A 16,667-nucleotide genomic window follows, 5' to 3' on the forward strand; every position below is an offset into this window, starting at 1 on the left:
ACTATATTTTTCGTAGTTTCTACAATCATATTTTCAGTTAGTTTAATTTTCTATCTTCATTACTACATTTACTCCTTAAATTAAAATTAAAAATAGCATGACTTTGCTTAGAGTCGGAAAAAGAAAAGTAAAAATGTTTGTGACGCAAGTCGATGTTGCTGCTGGTAGAGATGGCAACTTACTGGCACGTTTCTATCTCTCACACTGAGAAGTCATTCCAACTTCCACTGAGGGTGTTGAAACAATAGCCAGCTATAAATAATAGTCTCTACTGAGTAAATGTACGAAGTGCGAGAATTGGATAAGCGATACAAAACTCGATTCTAGAACTACGTCTTTAACGTTCTGCGGTGGTGTAACGGGAACACATCTGACCGGAGATTGGAAGTTGTGGGTTCGAGTCCCACCTGCTGAACTATATTTTTCGTAGTTTCTACAATCATATTTTCAGTTAGTTTAATTTTCTATCTTCATTACTACATTTACTCCTTAAATTAAAATATATATATATATATATATATATATATATATATATATATATATATATATATATATATATATATATATATATATATATATATATATATATATATATATATATATATATATATATATATATATATATATATATATATATATATATATATATATATATATATATATATATATATACTAGATGAACATTCCCGGCGATGCTCGGGATCAAAGGTTTCAAAGATAGATTTTTTTTTTATATTTCATTGCTGCATTAGCTCAACTCACTTCATAAATATAATTTACATCTTATACTTCCATCATCACTTTAAGTAGGGTGTCGAACGTCTTCGTCAGTGGTTTTCTTCGGACCTTTTTTGCATAAGATTGCGCCAGTGAAACTACCGAAGAAAACCACTGACGAAGACGTTCGATACCCTACTTCAATATTCTGAGAACGCGCAGAACGGAAATACCCATATTGGATTGTTTTTTGTGATTTTGGGCTGATTTACAGAAACTGGAAGTCACCATTTTGGATTTCAAAATGACGTATGGAGTTCCACTTTCGAAAGTATTGAAATTGTTGGTCAAATATAACTTTAGAAGTCATAAATTTGCATGTTTCATGTAGTTTTGTGAATAATATATCAAATTTAGTAATCAGATACTTGTTATTTTTCTTCAAATGTCTTTTCTGAACGTTAACAAACATTTTAATGAAAAAAAAATGTGTCATCGCTGTAAAATGACGTATGGAGGTCCACTTTCGGAAGTATTGAAATTGTTGGCCATATATCACTTTAGGTTATTTTCCTGAAACCGGAAGTCGCCATTTTTTATTCCACAAAACTTTGTAGAAAATAAGAAAATAAAAGATTTTTAATGCTTAAGCTGCCTCTTAATCGATATTCAAACAAATAAATCGTAACCTTTCCTGCAGCTAGATGTGAGTTCTAGTTTGGATTAACGCAAAAAAGTAAAACAGTAAAATTAAAAGCTGAATGACCTTCTGGTTAAAAGCTCTCTAATAAAAATCAAATTCAAATTCAAAAGTACAAAAGTAAATCGAATGCCGTAAAATGTAACTATTCATAAAACTACGAAAACATCAGAAATATAAAATGTTCATGCTCGAGATATGGGTTATTCTGCAAAAAAAAATTGTAGATGAAAGAACAACGAACATTTTATTGCAAAAAAAAACAAATCATTGAATTTTGATTCAGAGGCGAATTGCGCATAAAAAGTCAAAGTTTCGCATGTAATCGTTTAAAAACGTATAAATTAAAAAAAAATATTTTTCGGTGATTTTCTGTATTCTGTATGCTGTATATGGTCCTCGTGGCTCTGTGGTTAGCGATGTCGATTGGCTCCCACACGGTTGTGATATCGGGTTCGATCCCCGATCAGGTCGAGAATCTTTTCGAACTGCAATTTTTCTCGACTCAGCTCTGGGGCACGGTGTATCGTTGTTCTTATCCTACAACATGCAAAATGTGCTAAAACAATATCGATAACGAATTTTCTCAACTAATCTGGTTGATCGAGAGCGCTATTAGAAGGCTGCAATATTGTTGTGCTGTATACAGAAAATCATCTTCAAACATACATTTTATATTTTAACATAAACAAACATTTTAATGAAAAAAGAATCACATGTCATCGCTTTAAATTTTGATTTAGAGGCAAATCCAGCATAAAAAGTCACAATTTTGCATGTTTCACGCAGTTTTGTGAATAATATCTCAAGTTTTAGTAATCATATACATTTTATTTTTCCTCAAATGTCTTTCCTGAACGTTAACAAACATTATAGGGAAAAAAAATCATATGTCAACGCTTTGAATTTTGATTTAGAGGCGAATTCAGCACAGAAAGCCATAATTTTGCGTGTTTTTGGTAGTTTCGTGAATAATATCTCAAGTTTTAGTAATCAGATACTAATTATTTTTCCTTACATATCTTTCCTGAACGTTGACAAACATTTTAATGAAAAAAAATCACATGTCATCGCTTTGAAATTAGATTTAGAGGCGAATTCAGCATAAAAAGTTATAATTTTGCTTGTTTTACGCAGTTTTGTGAATAATATCTCAAGTTTTAGTAATCAGATACTTGTTACTTTCCTTCAAATGTCTTTCCTAAACGTTTACCAACATTTTATTGTAAAAAAGAATCACATGTCATCGCTTGAAATTTTGATTTCGAGGCGAGTTCAGCATAAAAATTCATAAAGTTGCATGTTTCACGTAGTTTTGTGAATAATATCTCAAGTTTTAGTAATCATATACTATTTATTTTTCCTCAAATGTCTTTCCTAAACATTAACAAACGTTTTAATGAAAAAAGAATCACATGTCATGACTTTAAATTTTGTTTTAGAGGCAAATTCAGCATAAAAAGTCATAATTTTGCAAGTTTTACGTAGTTTTGTGAATAAAATCTCAAGTTTTAGTAAACAGATACTTGTTACTTTCCTTCAAATGTCTTTCCTGAACGTTTACATACATTTTAATGTAAAAAAATCACATGTCATCGCTTAAAATTTTGATTTAGAGGCAAATTCAGCTTAAAAATTCATAAAGTTGCATGTTTCACGTAGTTTTGTGAATAATATCTCAAGTTTTAGTAATCATATACAATTTATTTTTCCTCAAATGTCTTTCCTAAACATTAACAAACGTTTTAATGAAAAAAGAATCACATGTCATGGCTTTAAATTTTGTTTTAGAGGCAAATTCAGCATAAAAAGTCATAATTTTGCAAGTTTTACGTAGTTTTGTGAATAAAATCTCAAGTTTTAGTAAACAGATACTTGTTACTTTCCTTCAAATGTCTTTTCTCAACGTTTACAAACATTTTAATGTAAAAAAAATCACATGTCATCGCTTGAAATTTTGATTTAGAGGCAAATTCAGCATATTTTTGCTTGTTTTACGTAGTTTTGTGAATAATATCTCAAGTTTTAGTAATCAGATACTAATTATTTTTCTCACATGTCTTCCCTGAACATTAACAAATATTTTAGTGTAAAAAATCATATGTCAACGCTTTGAATTTTGATTTAGAGGCAAATTTAGCACAGAAAGTCATAATTTTGCGTGTTTTACGTAGTTTCGTGAATAATATCTCAAGTTTTAGTAATTAGATACCTATTATTTTTTCTCAAATATCTTTCTTAAACATCAACGAACATTTTAATGAAAAAAGAATCACATGTCATCGCTTTGAATTTTGATTTGGAGACGAATTAAGTATAAAAAGTCATAATTTTGCATGTTTTACGTAGTTTTGTGAATAATATCTCAAGTTTTAGTAATCAGATACTAATTATTTTTCCTCGAATGTCTTCCCTGAACATTAACAAACATTTTAGTGAAAAAAGAATCATATGTCATCACTTTGAATTTTGATTTAGAGGCAAATTTAGCACAGAAAGTCATAATTTTGAATGTTTTACGTAGTTTTGTGAATAATATCTCAAGTTTTAGTAATTAGATAGCTATTTTTTTATAACAAATGTCTTTCCTGAACATCAGCGAACATTTTCATGTTAAAAAACCTACATGTCACCGCTTATTATTTTTGATTTAGAACGATTCAAAATGATGATGATTACTGTACACCACAGAGACTGAGGGAATAATATCAATAAGATCAAGCGTTACGGAATTCCATTTTTATATAGTATATATATATATATATATATATATATATATATATATATATATATATATATATATATATATATATATATATATATATATATATATATATATATATATATATATATATATATATATATATATATATATATATATATATATATATATATATATGTATATATATATATATATATGTATATATATATATATATATATATATATATATATATATATATATATATATATATATATATATATATATATATATATATATATATATATGTATATATATATATATATATATATATATTGTTGAATGCGAAAAATTTTCTCGCGAAAAATTCTTATAGAAGTGCGCGGGTACGTCCAATCGCGGTAATATCTTCTACAAAAAGTGCGGAAATTGGATTTGCGCACTTTTTGTAGAAGACACCAACATGATTGGTTATAACCGCGCACTTCTACGGCGTTTTTCATGCATCTTGCGGGATAAATTCTCCCGCAATCGATAATATATATATATATATATATATATATATATATATATATATATATATATATATATATATATATATATATATATATATATATATATATATATATATATATATATATATATATATATATATATATATATATATATATATATATATATATATATATACACATATATATATACACATATACACATACATACACACACATATACACATACATACACACACATATACACATACATACACACATATATACATATACATACATACATATATATACATATACATACACACATGCACACACATATACATATACATAACAATAATAATAATAATAATGATAATAATAAATATGACTAACTCTTTTCATCTCCCACTCCCATCCACCACTCGGGAGTACGCGCCCTATAGGCTAGCCACCAAGCCCAGGGCATTTTTGTGTATAAAAACTTATCAAGTATAATTGTGATTCATATGCTATAATTATACATGAGGGTACTGTTACACCCTTTTTTTCGCCTTTGAAATAGCATCATTGGAATTTCAGCTTCAAGTTACTGCCTTTCATCAGTCAAGCTGGTTGCTACAGCGTATGCGTTGTCGCATTGTCATCTTCCTTTTTTGTAATTGAAATAATGTTTAAAACAGGTAAAGATGTGCTACTCGGTAAGTGTATCATGCGTAATTAAAAGTTCTATAAAATGTTTTTTTTTTTTTTCAGAAGCTACTGATATAGCTGAAAGCGAAGAATGCCTTCTTTACGATGTTGAGTGCTCAGTACTATGCTCTATTGATTTTAATCTATCATGTATTGGAAATACAGCACTCGTTCGCTAATTGCACGCGATTTAGTTGCACTGCGTTTTAATTGCACGTCCGTTAGTTGCACGAAAGTGCAATTAAAAAGCAGTTTTGCGTCAAACTACACGTGGTTTTTGAAGCTAACGTCTCTCTGTCAAGTTTTGCGAGGGGATACTGAATGCGCGAAATATTTAATTACCTGAAAATAAATTCAATATTTGTAATTTTGTTATTTTAGATTCCGGTTGTATGTACTAAATAACAAATATACATAATCACATTGCACGTTTGCCCAATTTGTTTTCAATTATAGTCGATCTAATTAATTTCAATTTGATCACTTGTTTCGAATCCTCACTGAAATGTCGCATTAAGCTGTCCACACACTGAACAGCTTCTGAAAACGTGGGATTCTCTGAAATACAGTAATGTTCGTTGGTTCGAAATTGGTTCGTAAACGGATACACGAAAACCTAACATTAGCGCACCCCCTAAAAATTTTTTGACAGTTTTGAGTTCATGCAATTAAAAAGCCCATCCGCTAGTTGCACTGCAACTTTCGTGCAATTAGCGCACGAGTGCTGTAGTGGGAAAAGGCAGCGAACGACCGCTAAATCTGTCGATTCATATGTAGAAGAAAGTCCTCTGGACTATTCAATCAACATACATAAAATATACCTCGAAGTCCCTCTAGATTTGGTACTTAGTAAAATTGAAGAGTGTTGTCGGCCCTGAGTACCAAAACGAGGATTTGACGTGTAACAAAGATAACTTTTCCTGGCCATAGGAAACATCAAAATAAACTTATGATGAAAGACTTGAAAAGACTACTCCGCATTCTCGAAAGTTTAGTTATTAGAACAACTTAATACTTCATGTTCTTCAATACAAATGCGAATTAACTTACGGACGGCATCTCTTGCCTGCCTCAGAGGAAAAATTCCTCAAAATAAACTCTTCGCAACACTGAACTAGCGACAGTGTACAGTGTAGGTTATCCGCCGTCAATCTCCGTGCATTCATAAACACATCCGTGCAACCGGGTGCAAGCATTTCCACTATAAACACATAGGGGGAACTGCTAACAAAAATTGATTCAAAAACTGGCCCCTTTTACAACCTATGAAAGTGGTATAACTAGTATAACGGGGCATCGATCTGTCAATTTGCATTGTGACAAAAACACTCACACGCTGCAGCACTTGTTCCTGTTAGAGCATCTTCAGCGGTCTATTTTTGTAACAACTTTATACTAGATTTACCCAGCGAAACTTAAAAAGAACCAACTAATATAGACCAACTTTGCGTTCTCCGCACTGGTGTTGTATATTTTGTTGTTTTAAACCGCAGACACCCTGTGAATGATTCAATACCCCATGCTATTAGTTTCCCATGAGACTTGTTATAAAAAGCTCTCAATATTCAACAAACGGAAATTCGATAAGCCACTTTATATCCACAAGACTTGATGGTTTTGATGGTTAAAGCCAAACGTCAGTGACATTTTTCGAGATGGATTAGTATAATCGAAAAATTTCTGCTGCACATAGGGCTTCGAAGGTAAGCGAAAAATATTTGATCGCGTAGATAATCGTCTTCCGTTTTCGTTTCATCAATCTCGTCGAATATTGCAGTTCTTTAAACTTGGGTTCGTTTTTGAGAATATTGTAACAAGCCTGCATTTTAACGTTTTCAGTTCAGTGTCTTCGGGGAACACTTTTTTGGCCTCTTTAGACTGATCGTTCTTGGTAGTCACACTACAATTGAGGCGGTTAACGAAGGCTAGATAGCCAACGTATTTGGCTACCTAGTGGCTGATGGTTGCAAACCAAATAGTTGAACCGAGGCGTGAGCTGTTCATCGTCTTCTTAGGAAAAACCACAAAAATGAATTGTGAATTGATGTGAAAAAACTTTGTTTTGTTTATCCCACAACACTCGCAAAACGCTTATATGGAAATAGCTAAAAATGTAATATTCAATTGAAATATGACCTTTTACCCACCCGCAATTGGTGGTAGCGTGCAAAGGGTTTTAGAACGATTTATTTCAAATCAAATTTTGTTGAATCAAAAAGTGACAAAAATAGATCAAATCGTATACGAGTTTCAAAGTTTTTCAGGAGTGACATTGTGCAGCTCGATTCGAACGATTTTTTCTATTTTCTAACCTAACATAACGCTCATCAGTGATCATTTATTTTTGTACCAGTTACTCGAAACTAGATGTGCAATGTCACCCCAGTTATACCTATAAAACAAAATTTGCAATAGCGGTGCTTCACTAAATTTGAGTTTGTTCCAAAAAAAAAGAACAAAACATCGATTTGCACCTCCGCTGAAGATGCCTTTATACTTGTCTTTTGACGTTGATCTTTCAAGAGCAGTGTTGCTCACAATATTTTTTTGAAAACTGGAAGAATATTGTTTGGGTTTTACAGTTTTAATTTCAACAAAAAGAAATGTTTCCAAACATAAGTACATCACTAATGTCGTTTTCGATTTTGTGGGTACAACTTTTCTGAACATAGTGTTCGCGAAACACTCCAGTTAAGCTGCTGTCAAATTTATCATATGTTTAGTTTTTAACGAAAAATGGAGTTTTTTGACAGTGCACGGTGGTGGTTGTTCCTAACAGTAGAAGATGAATAATCACTTTTAAAAGCGATGAATCAGCCGAACGAGAATCAAAGCAAACCATTGTTGACAATATTTGAATGGCAGTATTGGTGGTTTTCTTCTTTGTGCGGGTGTATTCAGGTGCGAGAAAATTGAACAAAATGAGCTATACTGAAACTTAAAACAAACCGGTTCTTGTATAAAATGTGCAATAGTGTGTGTTCACGCAAAAAAGTAAAACGATATACTTAAGTACTTAGAATTTTGTGGAATTCATCAATATGACCCAATAAACCGGTGCACCCGCTGCAAAATCTTTGAGAGTTCCTAAGCTAATTTTACAGTAAGTCCACAGTGATGTACTGTTTTTGCCTTTTCATTAAAACTCAAGTAACCATTATCATTAGGCATATGTAACCAATACAGAAGTGCATTATATATGCCTGGTGATCAGGCGGGATAATCTCTGATTTTGCAAGATTTGTTTCGACTCAGACGTTAGTAAGTTATCTCTTAACTCCATAATTTTGGACATTTATACAGTAGTTCTATAAGCTATGAAGCACCCAATTAGGATACATTAATTCAGCTTAAACTCTTTAACGATTACAAGTAGTTTATAATCCGTATACAGTAAACTTCAACTGCTACAAAAGACAATCATCATTATTGGTTTTGAACTATCGGTTAAGTATGAGTTATTCTGTGAATCTGGCGGCACTGCTCGCTAGTTGAATAATATTTCAGTAGTGCTTGAAGGCATCAATCATCTGAGGGGTGCAAAAATTGAATTTTTTTTCAGCTTTTCAATAAAATAATTTTGCTGAAAAATATTTCCATAAATTGATTGATTAATCATCAAAATACTGCCGAAAATAGAATACTGATTTTAGATTTTTGTACCGCTTGTGGTATGATGTTGAAATAAAATAAAGGGTTATGTTTTTGGAAACTCTAGTACCATCGAAAACTATATATGTTTGTAGATTGAGATTTTATTTGAAAACCAAAATTCTAATTCTCCAATAAATTTATTTTGATAAGTAAATTTAGTGAGCACAAATATTGTTAGGAGATTAAAATGTAAGTTGTATTTAATGCATGAATATGTTCACGCTTTTGGTGTTGTTTCTGCGGCTGACGCGTGAAATTCATTAAGTTTGAAAAGGTCTACAACCAGAGTTGCCAATGAAATTTTCGATTTAACTGGAAAAAGGCTAAAGAAAAAACTGGATTCCAAATAAATTTTAGAAAAGCAAAAAAAACATTTGTGAGAGAGCTTTTCTGTAATGGGAACTGAATCCAGTGTCAGTTTTGAATATAGCAACTAAAGAGATAACTCTTCGCAAAAAAATACTCATTTTAATCAGAGCTGCCTCGTTTCGGGCTTACATTTTGCTGAAATCTCAAAATTAAGAAAATAGAGCTTTAACATTTACTTTTATCTTTAACAAAAGTATTGACGCAGCATTTTCTTCCGTTACATAAGTGAAGTTTGAATTTCAATTATTCCTGACTTTGCTATCTTGTTTGGTATCTTATTCTTCTAACAATAAATAGAAGATTTTTTTCATGGTGTGGTAAAATCTATTTGTTTGGTTTTATCTCAACCATGTCATGCAGTCTTTAATTTGACCGTGTTTCGTGCGAGAAGATAGAACACTGAAAATGCTGTTGAGAATTAATTTATCAAACTACAAAATTTACGTTTTAAAAATATTTCCGAAAACCAATCGAAGCTTGAGTGAATGAAAACTGGATAAAACTGGCAAATATCTGAAAAAACTGGAAGATTTTGGGAATAAGGGGCCATCCACATACCACGTGGACAGATTTTTAACGATTTTGACCCCCTCCCTCCCCCTCCGTGGACATTTGCCCATATAAATTCTGAAAAATTTGTATGGACCGTGGACATTAGCAAATCCCCCCCCCTCCAAAGCTGTCCACGTGGTATGTGGATGGCCCCTAAACTGTTTGACTGGATCACTTGAAAAAAAACTGGAGGAATCCAGTTTAAACTGGAACATTGGCAACCCTGTCTACAACCGTGTTATGTGTGAACATCGCTGTATCATTCAAAACCTTTAAAACATACTGGGCTCAAAGTATTCTTTACTTTATTCAGTGTGGTTTACTGTTTTTCTACTACATGCTAACTCAAAAATAGGTGTTTCGACAGGTTTTTGTTTCATTTTTCAAAAAGATGCAAATGTTCCTTCCAATTAGTCATGGTTATCCCGAAAATGAAACTCCAAGTTGCTATAAATACTTACATACTATCATTTCGTATATAAGTACATACTATACCGCACTCGTAATAAAACTAAAAGATTTTGGTTTTTTATTCAACAGAAGCAGTCAGGTCTGGTGACTGTTCTGTATGAACAGTATATACTAGCCTTATCATCAATTGCTTGACTTTGGGTTCTTCCTAAAATTTCACTAAATGTTGTAAAAACTTAGAAAAGTAAAAATCCTATTGCATCGTTGTATAGCCCCTCGGTAATATTAATGCTGGTATAAAAAATTTGACATTTCGGTGCCCCACTATACCACAGAGAAAAATTCAGCTGGACCCAATTTTTTTCATTCAGTTCCCCCAAGGAGGATCTCTAGTTCAAAGTAGGTTTCACTTTCAACGAAAGTGAGTGACATCTCACTCAACTTACACGCTCGTAAATAATAACTCTAAAATGAGTAACATTTCACGCATTTTCGTAAAAAGTGGAACAACTCTTAAATTGAGTAACTCCACAAATATTCAAAACTGAGTAACACTAGGCGTCTTTAAAATGAGTCATTATTACTCAAAATTTGAGTACGACATTACTCATTTTTTGGGTACAGTTCAGTTTCATTACTGGCTAGAAATCCGCCACGGCCAATAAACGACACCACATGTTCATCAATAATTACCTTGTAATAAAAGTAAACAGTTATAATGCCATCTGAGGCGCACACAATTAAAAAACATTTGTCACAAACTGAAGCACACCGTAATCATCTTTCAAAATGGACGTCGTTACATGCGACGTTACTCAGAAAGAAGTTATATGAAGGGAACCCAAAAAGTGAGTCAAAGTTACTCAAAATCAAAAAGGACTTCTACTCATTTTTTGACGTCTACAAACATCGTTCTAGACTAAGTCAGAGTTGCTCAGTTGACGAGTTATTATTTACGAGCGTGTAGAGTTAAATTTGACGAGCGTGTGGGGAATAATAAAGTGCATCACAAAAACCGTGAAGGTGTTAACTTCTATGTTTATGTTTAATTTGATATACATACTTTCATCATTATTTTGTAGACCATGCAAAGAGTTTGTGAACCACCAGTTAAAATTATTATGATAAGGCAACTTTGGAGCATTCTCAGATCATCGTTTAGCAATCGAACATGAAAAACGTGTAAAAATTAATATATTCTTTATTGAACCTTATTGCAATACCTCTCAATGTGTCATCTTTCTTGTTCGTTTGGCTCGAATTTTGACATGTTCGTTTGGCTTACAACACTCTCTTCACATATCTCTCCCTCTGAGAATTGCTAAAGCAAACGCAGTCGTCGTTCTTGGCATGACTTTGAATAAGCTTCAGATTTGAACGATCGACTCTGACAAGTTGTTAAACAAACAAGGAAATCTCAAACTCTTTGAAATGACCGCAGGTTCATTCAATTATTTTGCATTCGGTAGTAATCTGTGGTCAGGAAGAATTCGTATGGAAAGTCCATCGGCAATTAGAAAAGGCGTTGGATATTTAGAGGTGATATTAATCAATTGATGCAACATTATGATAGTTCTTAGCCTTATGATGTTTAGAATTATAGGCTTGATTTCTTTCATTATGCCACCCGCTGGAAGGGTGCCCCAGCAACTATTGTAAAAGCCAAAGGCCACCGTGTGTGGGGTGCTATTTGGGAAATCAATTCCACGAATTTACCTGATCTAGATAGACAAGAAGGTGTGCATAATCAGGTGTACAAACCACTAATCCTTCCTGTTCACACCAAAGCTGGGGAAACGCTAGAATGTCGTGTTTATCAATTAGTCAAAAACCCACCGAACCTTGAAGGCGAAGAATCTGATCGTCCATTCGAGAGGCAGCCTTCGAAATCATACATGAACGTAATAATTGCAGGTGCAAAAGAGACAGGGCTACCAGACCACTATTTGAAGTTTTTAAGTACGATAAAGCATAATGGGCATTCCGGAGATCCGAAATACGAACTAGATCTAACAGTTGACACCTGAAGTCTGTTATCGCTGTGAGATATTTTCCATAAACAAAGCGGCTTAAAATTCTCTGCAATTTGTCATATTGAGCAAACTATAAAATATATCTATAATTCTCTTTATTACGAAGTATACTTTTTAAGCCCCAATGTCTAAAAATGGCTGTAAGCCGGTGGCTTTGCAGCAGATTAAAAACATTGCTAATACTAATAGTTGGCCTCGATGTTGGTCTAACAAATCAATCGTCATTTGTCAGTATCAGGCTCTTCATATAGCATCTACATGCAGGGCCGGATTTAGACGGTGGGGGGCCCGGGGCAAATTTGTTTGTGAGGCCCTCTTTTCTAAAAACATTTAGAGGTAACGTTCTGAAAGGTGACGAGCAAAAAAAAAGGTCGCCCAAGGACTAGGGGGAGCCCTTGAATCGGGAGGCCCGGGGCATTTGCCCCCTTTGCCCCCCCTCAAATCCGGGCCTGTGATAAGCAAGCTGTTAAAAGTGATCACATCACGTGGTGAATAAGATGCATTTTTATTCCTTTTTTGTAACCAAAAGCAATGTCACTAGAGCGATTCGCACAGGAGTTTGAGTTTTTTTTTTTTTTGTAAAAATGCGGAAAATAATAAAACTAATTACATGATTGATTGAACTTCGGTATTCAAAAAAAAAAACTAAACTTCAAATATCAATCTCATCGTTATCGTTAGGTGACTCAGTTTGTGAATTCGTGTGTTCACTATATGATCCGATCAGAATGCTGATTCTCGGATTATAATTGAAAAGGATATTCTTTGAGAACGATTAAGAAAACGTTGAAATTTAATTGGCACTTTTTTCGACACATTAAGTCTACACTGGATCTCTTAAACGTATGCACAGATTTTACCTCAATAAAGCTGACCTGTTTTTGTTCGATTACAAGCTAGTTTTGCTAGACGAGACGGCCGGCGAGTTACTCGCCTAACTAATTTTGGTATTACAGATGGCGAGTCGGCTGAGTTTAAAATGAGTAGCTGCGCGACTCAGCTGTCGCCTGCCAAATTTCACTCACGTTTCCTAATACATACCACATTTTTCTTACCTCGTCAGCGACTGTAGTCGAGGCAAGTTTGCACAAGATTGAAAAAACTCGTTACAGTAAATCAGCCGTTGATTAATTTTTCCCCTCTATAAGATCCTTTGAATCGTCTCTGAAGATGCTTTGAATAGTGTGTTATCGTTACTGTTATTTACTGTAACTTTTTACGCGAGGACGAAAAACCGTGTGAAGGAAACCGCGTTATTTGAAATAACGACGTAGAAAACGCGTTATTTAGAAAATCGTAAAAAAACGCAAGTTTGTGAGAAATTTTACTGTATTCTGAATTTCGATTGGAAATTTTATAATTCAGAGTGTGTAAGAAATTTTACTGTATTCTGAATTTTGATTGGAAATTATATAATTCAGAATTCTACTGCAAAAGATCAAAACAACGATCGCAGTGGTCAACATCATACAAAAAACTCAGAATTCAGATTATGTTCCAACAGGATTAGTTTCATTTGCAGTTCTTTAAACACTATGTTCGGATAATGAAAAATAGCTGTGTAATTCTAAATCGTGTACTCTTAAGTATGTATTCTCAGCTGAATGTTTACTATATTTTACATTTTATGATTAAATTTAGAAAAAATTAAGACGACAAACAAAATAAAACAATGTTTGAGCTTGGCAAAAAATTTACACCATTGCGTCTAGCTTGAATTTGCTTTGCTTGAAGTTGTGTTCAACTAAATAGTGACAATTCAACTAGAAAAATTTATTGCTGAATTTCGTTTAGCTACAATTCAAATGATTCGTCAAATAAGAGGTAATTCGAATTAACAATCTCGGTGCTTATAGATAAACTTACGTAATTGTCAAAGAAATAACAGTATTTTTTATGTGCGAAGGTTTTTAAAATCTATACTTAAATTACAATCCTTTGTTCGACACGATAATGTATGATGTGTATTTTATTCATATGTACAGTTTAGGTAATGACGTTTACCAAAAATAAAATAACTTAGTTGTGTCTCACACCTAATATGAAAGTATTTTACCACACATAGAATTCGTGTGACTACTAACTACTAGATAATAATAATAAAACTATTTGCATTAAGTGAATGTATTTTTTTGTTCTCCTATCAACATTGGCTTAACAAATTTTAGCAAATATCGATCATTCCTTGTTTCCAAGTGCTAGCGAATGGAATTTTTAATATCTTCAGTTTGGTTTTTGGAAGCGACCGATCCAAAATTTTATTGACCGTGGAAAGTGGCACGATTTCTACTTGAGCTGGCGCTTCACACGTAGTAGAGCTGTTCGCTGTTGGAACTTCGTCTACTCCGGGGACTGGTTTCAAAATTGGTATGCTTTCCCCGGGACTATTCTTTTCGTCGCGATTTTTACTGTCACACTGATCGATGTATAGTTCAGTGACACGTAACAGTTCTACAGTCACTGTCCAAATAAACATTTTCAATGTTTCTTTCAACTTAGCTATGCCACTTAGCACCATGTGATTTGTAGCAGCTGACTGTGAAACATAGGTTGGAATTAACAGCAGTTTCCTGAGGTTACTGCATTTATTTATGTGCTTGTCAAAACCAACTTTAACGTCACAGTTAATCAGTTCCAGTTGAGTTAAACTTGGAGCTTTCGAAATACCATCAAGTACGGAAAACATATTAAAATTCTCTTGACCTTTTTCCAATCGAATTCGCTGTAATTTAAATAATTTTGGCAGGACTTCTGCTAGATTCAGTCCAATTTCCGTACATTCTCCTAGCTCAAGTGATTCTAAGTTTACCAAACTACTAAGAGCATTTATTGAAGTAGATCCTAGCTTCTGAATAGATGTTAACGACAAATGCCGTAAATTAGTCAAAAATCCAATCTGTGAAAAATCACTTTCCACGGATACCGCGGTAGAAGATTTAAGACGTAGCTCCCGGAGAAATTTTCCATGTTCAAAGTACGAAAAATCCATTGGATCGTTTTTTATTGCTAGTGCGTTTATCACTTTAAGGTTTGGGTTGGACTTGAGCAAATTTCCGACCACTACTGAAGAACATCGACATAAATCGATCCTTTCCAAATGATCTACGTACGAAATGTTCTCCATAAAACTCTTCCACATTTCGTCACTATTTCCGGAGATCAACATCTTTCTCAGATCTAAATGCTTTGTACCATTCTTTCTCAGGGTATTAGCCAATCCGCTCCAATCGTTAACATGCGAGTTTTTCATACGCACAGTTCTCCAAAGTCTAGGATGATTAGCCACCTGATTCCACATCCGGCATACACAGCTAGCACGTAGAAGTTCCTAAAATGAAATAAATATTAGATATTGTTCATAGTTATAAACTATTTCTATGTCAGGAATTATCATTCATTTTAGTACTGAAAAAATCGCACACAGGCCGAAGGGAATGAGACACATTCTGAATTTTTGTACATCTCGAATAATTTTTTCTAATGTGTTTTTTACACCCTTATGGTTTCAACTTGTTTTTTTTTTTTTTACAAACGAATATTTTTTATCCAAACGTAACATTTTGTTTTCTAATTTTGTTTGAGTTATTGCGGTTTAACAGGTTACTAACCTAGCGAAAAACTTTTTTTTTCGTGCTTCGATATAATATAAAGGCCCAAGCACAATGGATACGTTTGCGTTGCGTTGACGTTAATTTGACAGAAAATGTATGGATTAACTGTCAAATTGCCGCAAACGCAGCCGCGACGTATCCATTGTGTTTGGACCTTAACTCGATTAAACGCAACAAGAAAAAAATTGCCTTATATCGACATGACTGTACATTTATATAGATTAAGAGCACAAATGTCACAAATTACAATGCATTGTCTATTAGCATTCTTCTACTGAGATCATCACTCTAATAATATTCATCGATTTAAACACTTAGCATCGTTTTATTACTTTGTTTACATTACGTAATCATAAAAACAAATCTCGCGTAATTTTTAAAAGGACCTAAGTAACAATGAGAGATTCTCTCCTCTCTCACTTTGTTTCGTTAATTACGTCGTCATTGTAAATATTTTACAAGCTTTTTTCCCCTTAATCGATTTTAATTGTAATACTGTCTTGCTTACTATGCATTGAAATATGGAAAATATAACATAGTTATTGATCAAAGAGAAAGTAAACAAAGAGAGTCTCTCAATGTTAGATAGGTCCTTTTGAAAAATTACGCGAGAAATCGAAAAATTATTGCGCTTATTTTTTGTTAATCCTTTTCTCTAACGATAAATCGAACATGAATGCCTTATTTTCCAGTAATATCAAATATAATTCTTGAATTGATTGCTATAATCAAATTCGAAT

The 16,667-nt window shown here is 33.0% G+C and overlaps 2 protein-coding genes across 8 annotated transcripts in view; one reads left to right on the top strand and one right to left on the bottom strand.

Annotated features, from left to right (window-relative positions):
- Nucleotides 1-11,579: 11,579 nt before the first annotated feature.
- LOC129724429 (gamma-glutamylcyclotransferase-like) lies at nt 11,580-12,414 on the top strand. Its single transcript, XM_055679331.1, has 2 exons — nt 11,580-11,822; nt 11,879-12,414. Exons 1-2 carry the CDS (start codon nt 11,715-11,717, stop codon nt 12,308-12,310), a joined length of 540 nt encoding a protein of 179 aa, XP_055535306.1. The 5' UTR covers nt 11,580-11,714; the 3' UTR covers nt 12,311-12,414.
- Nucleotides 12,415-13,881: 1,467 nt separating this feature from the next.
- LOC129724426 (uncharacterized) overlaps nt 13,882-16,667 on the bottom strand; it is a 48,584-nt gene continuing 45,798 nt past the window's right edge. For all 7 annotated transcript variants that reach the window (XM_055679322.1, XM_055679328.1, XM_055679324.1 and 4 more), the window contains one exon: nt 13,882-15,644. In XM_055679322.1, the coding sequence (XP_055535297.1) occupies nt 14,481-15,644 (1,164 nt within the window). In that variant the 3' untranslated portion in view covers nt 13,882-14,480. The remainder of the gene's footprint in view (nt 15,645-16,667) is intronic.

Source organism: Wyeomyia smithii, chromosome 2, assembly GCF_029784165.1.
Source record: "Wyeomyia smithii strain HCP4-BCI-WySm-NY-G18 chromosome 2, ASM2978416v1, whole genome shotgun sequence".
Classification (NCBI taxonomy): domain Eukaryota; kingdom Metazoa; phylum Arthropoda; class Insecta; order Diptera; family Culicidae; genus Wyeomyia; species Wyeomyia smithii.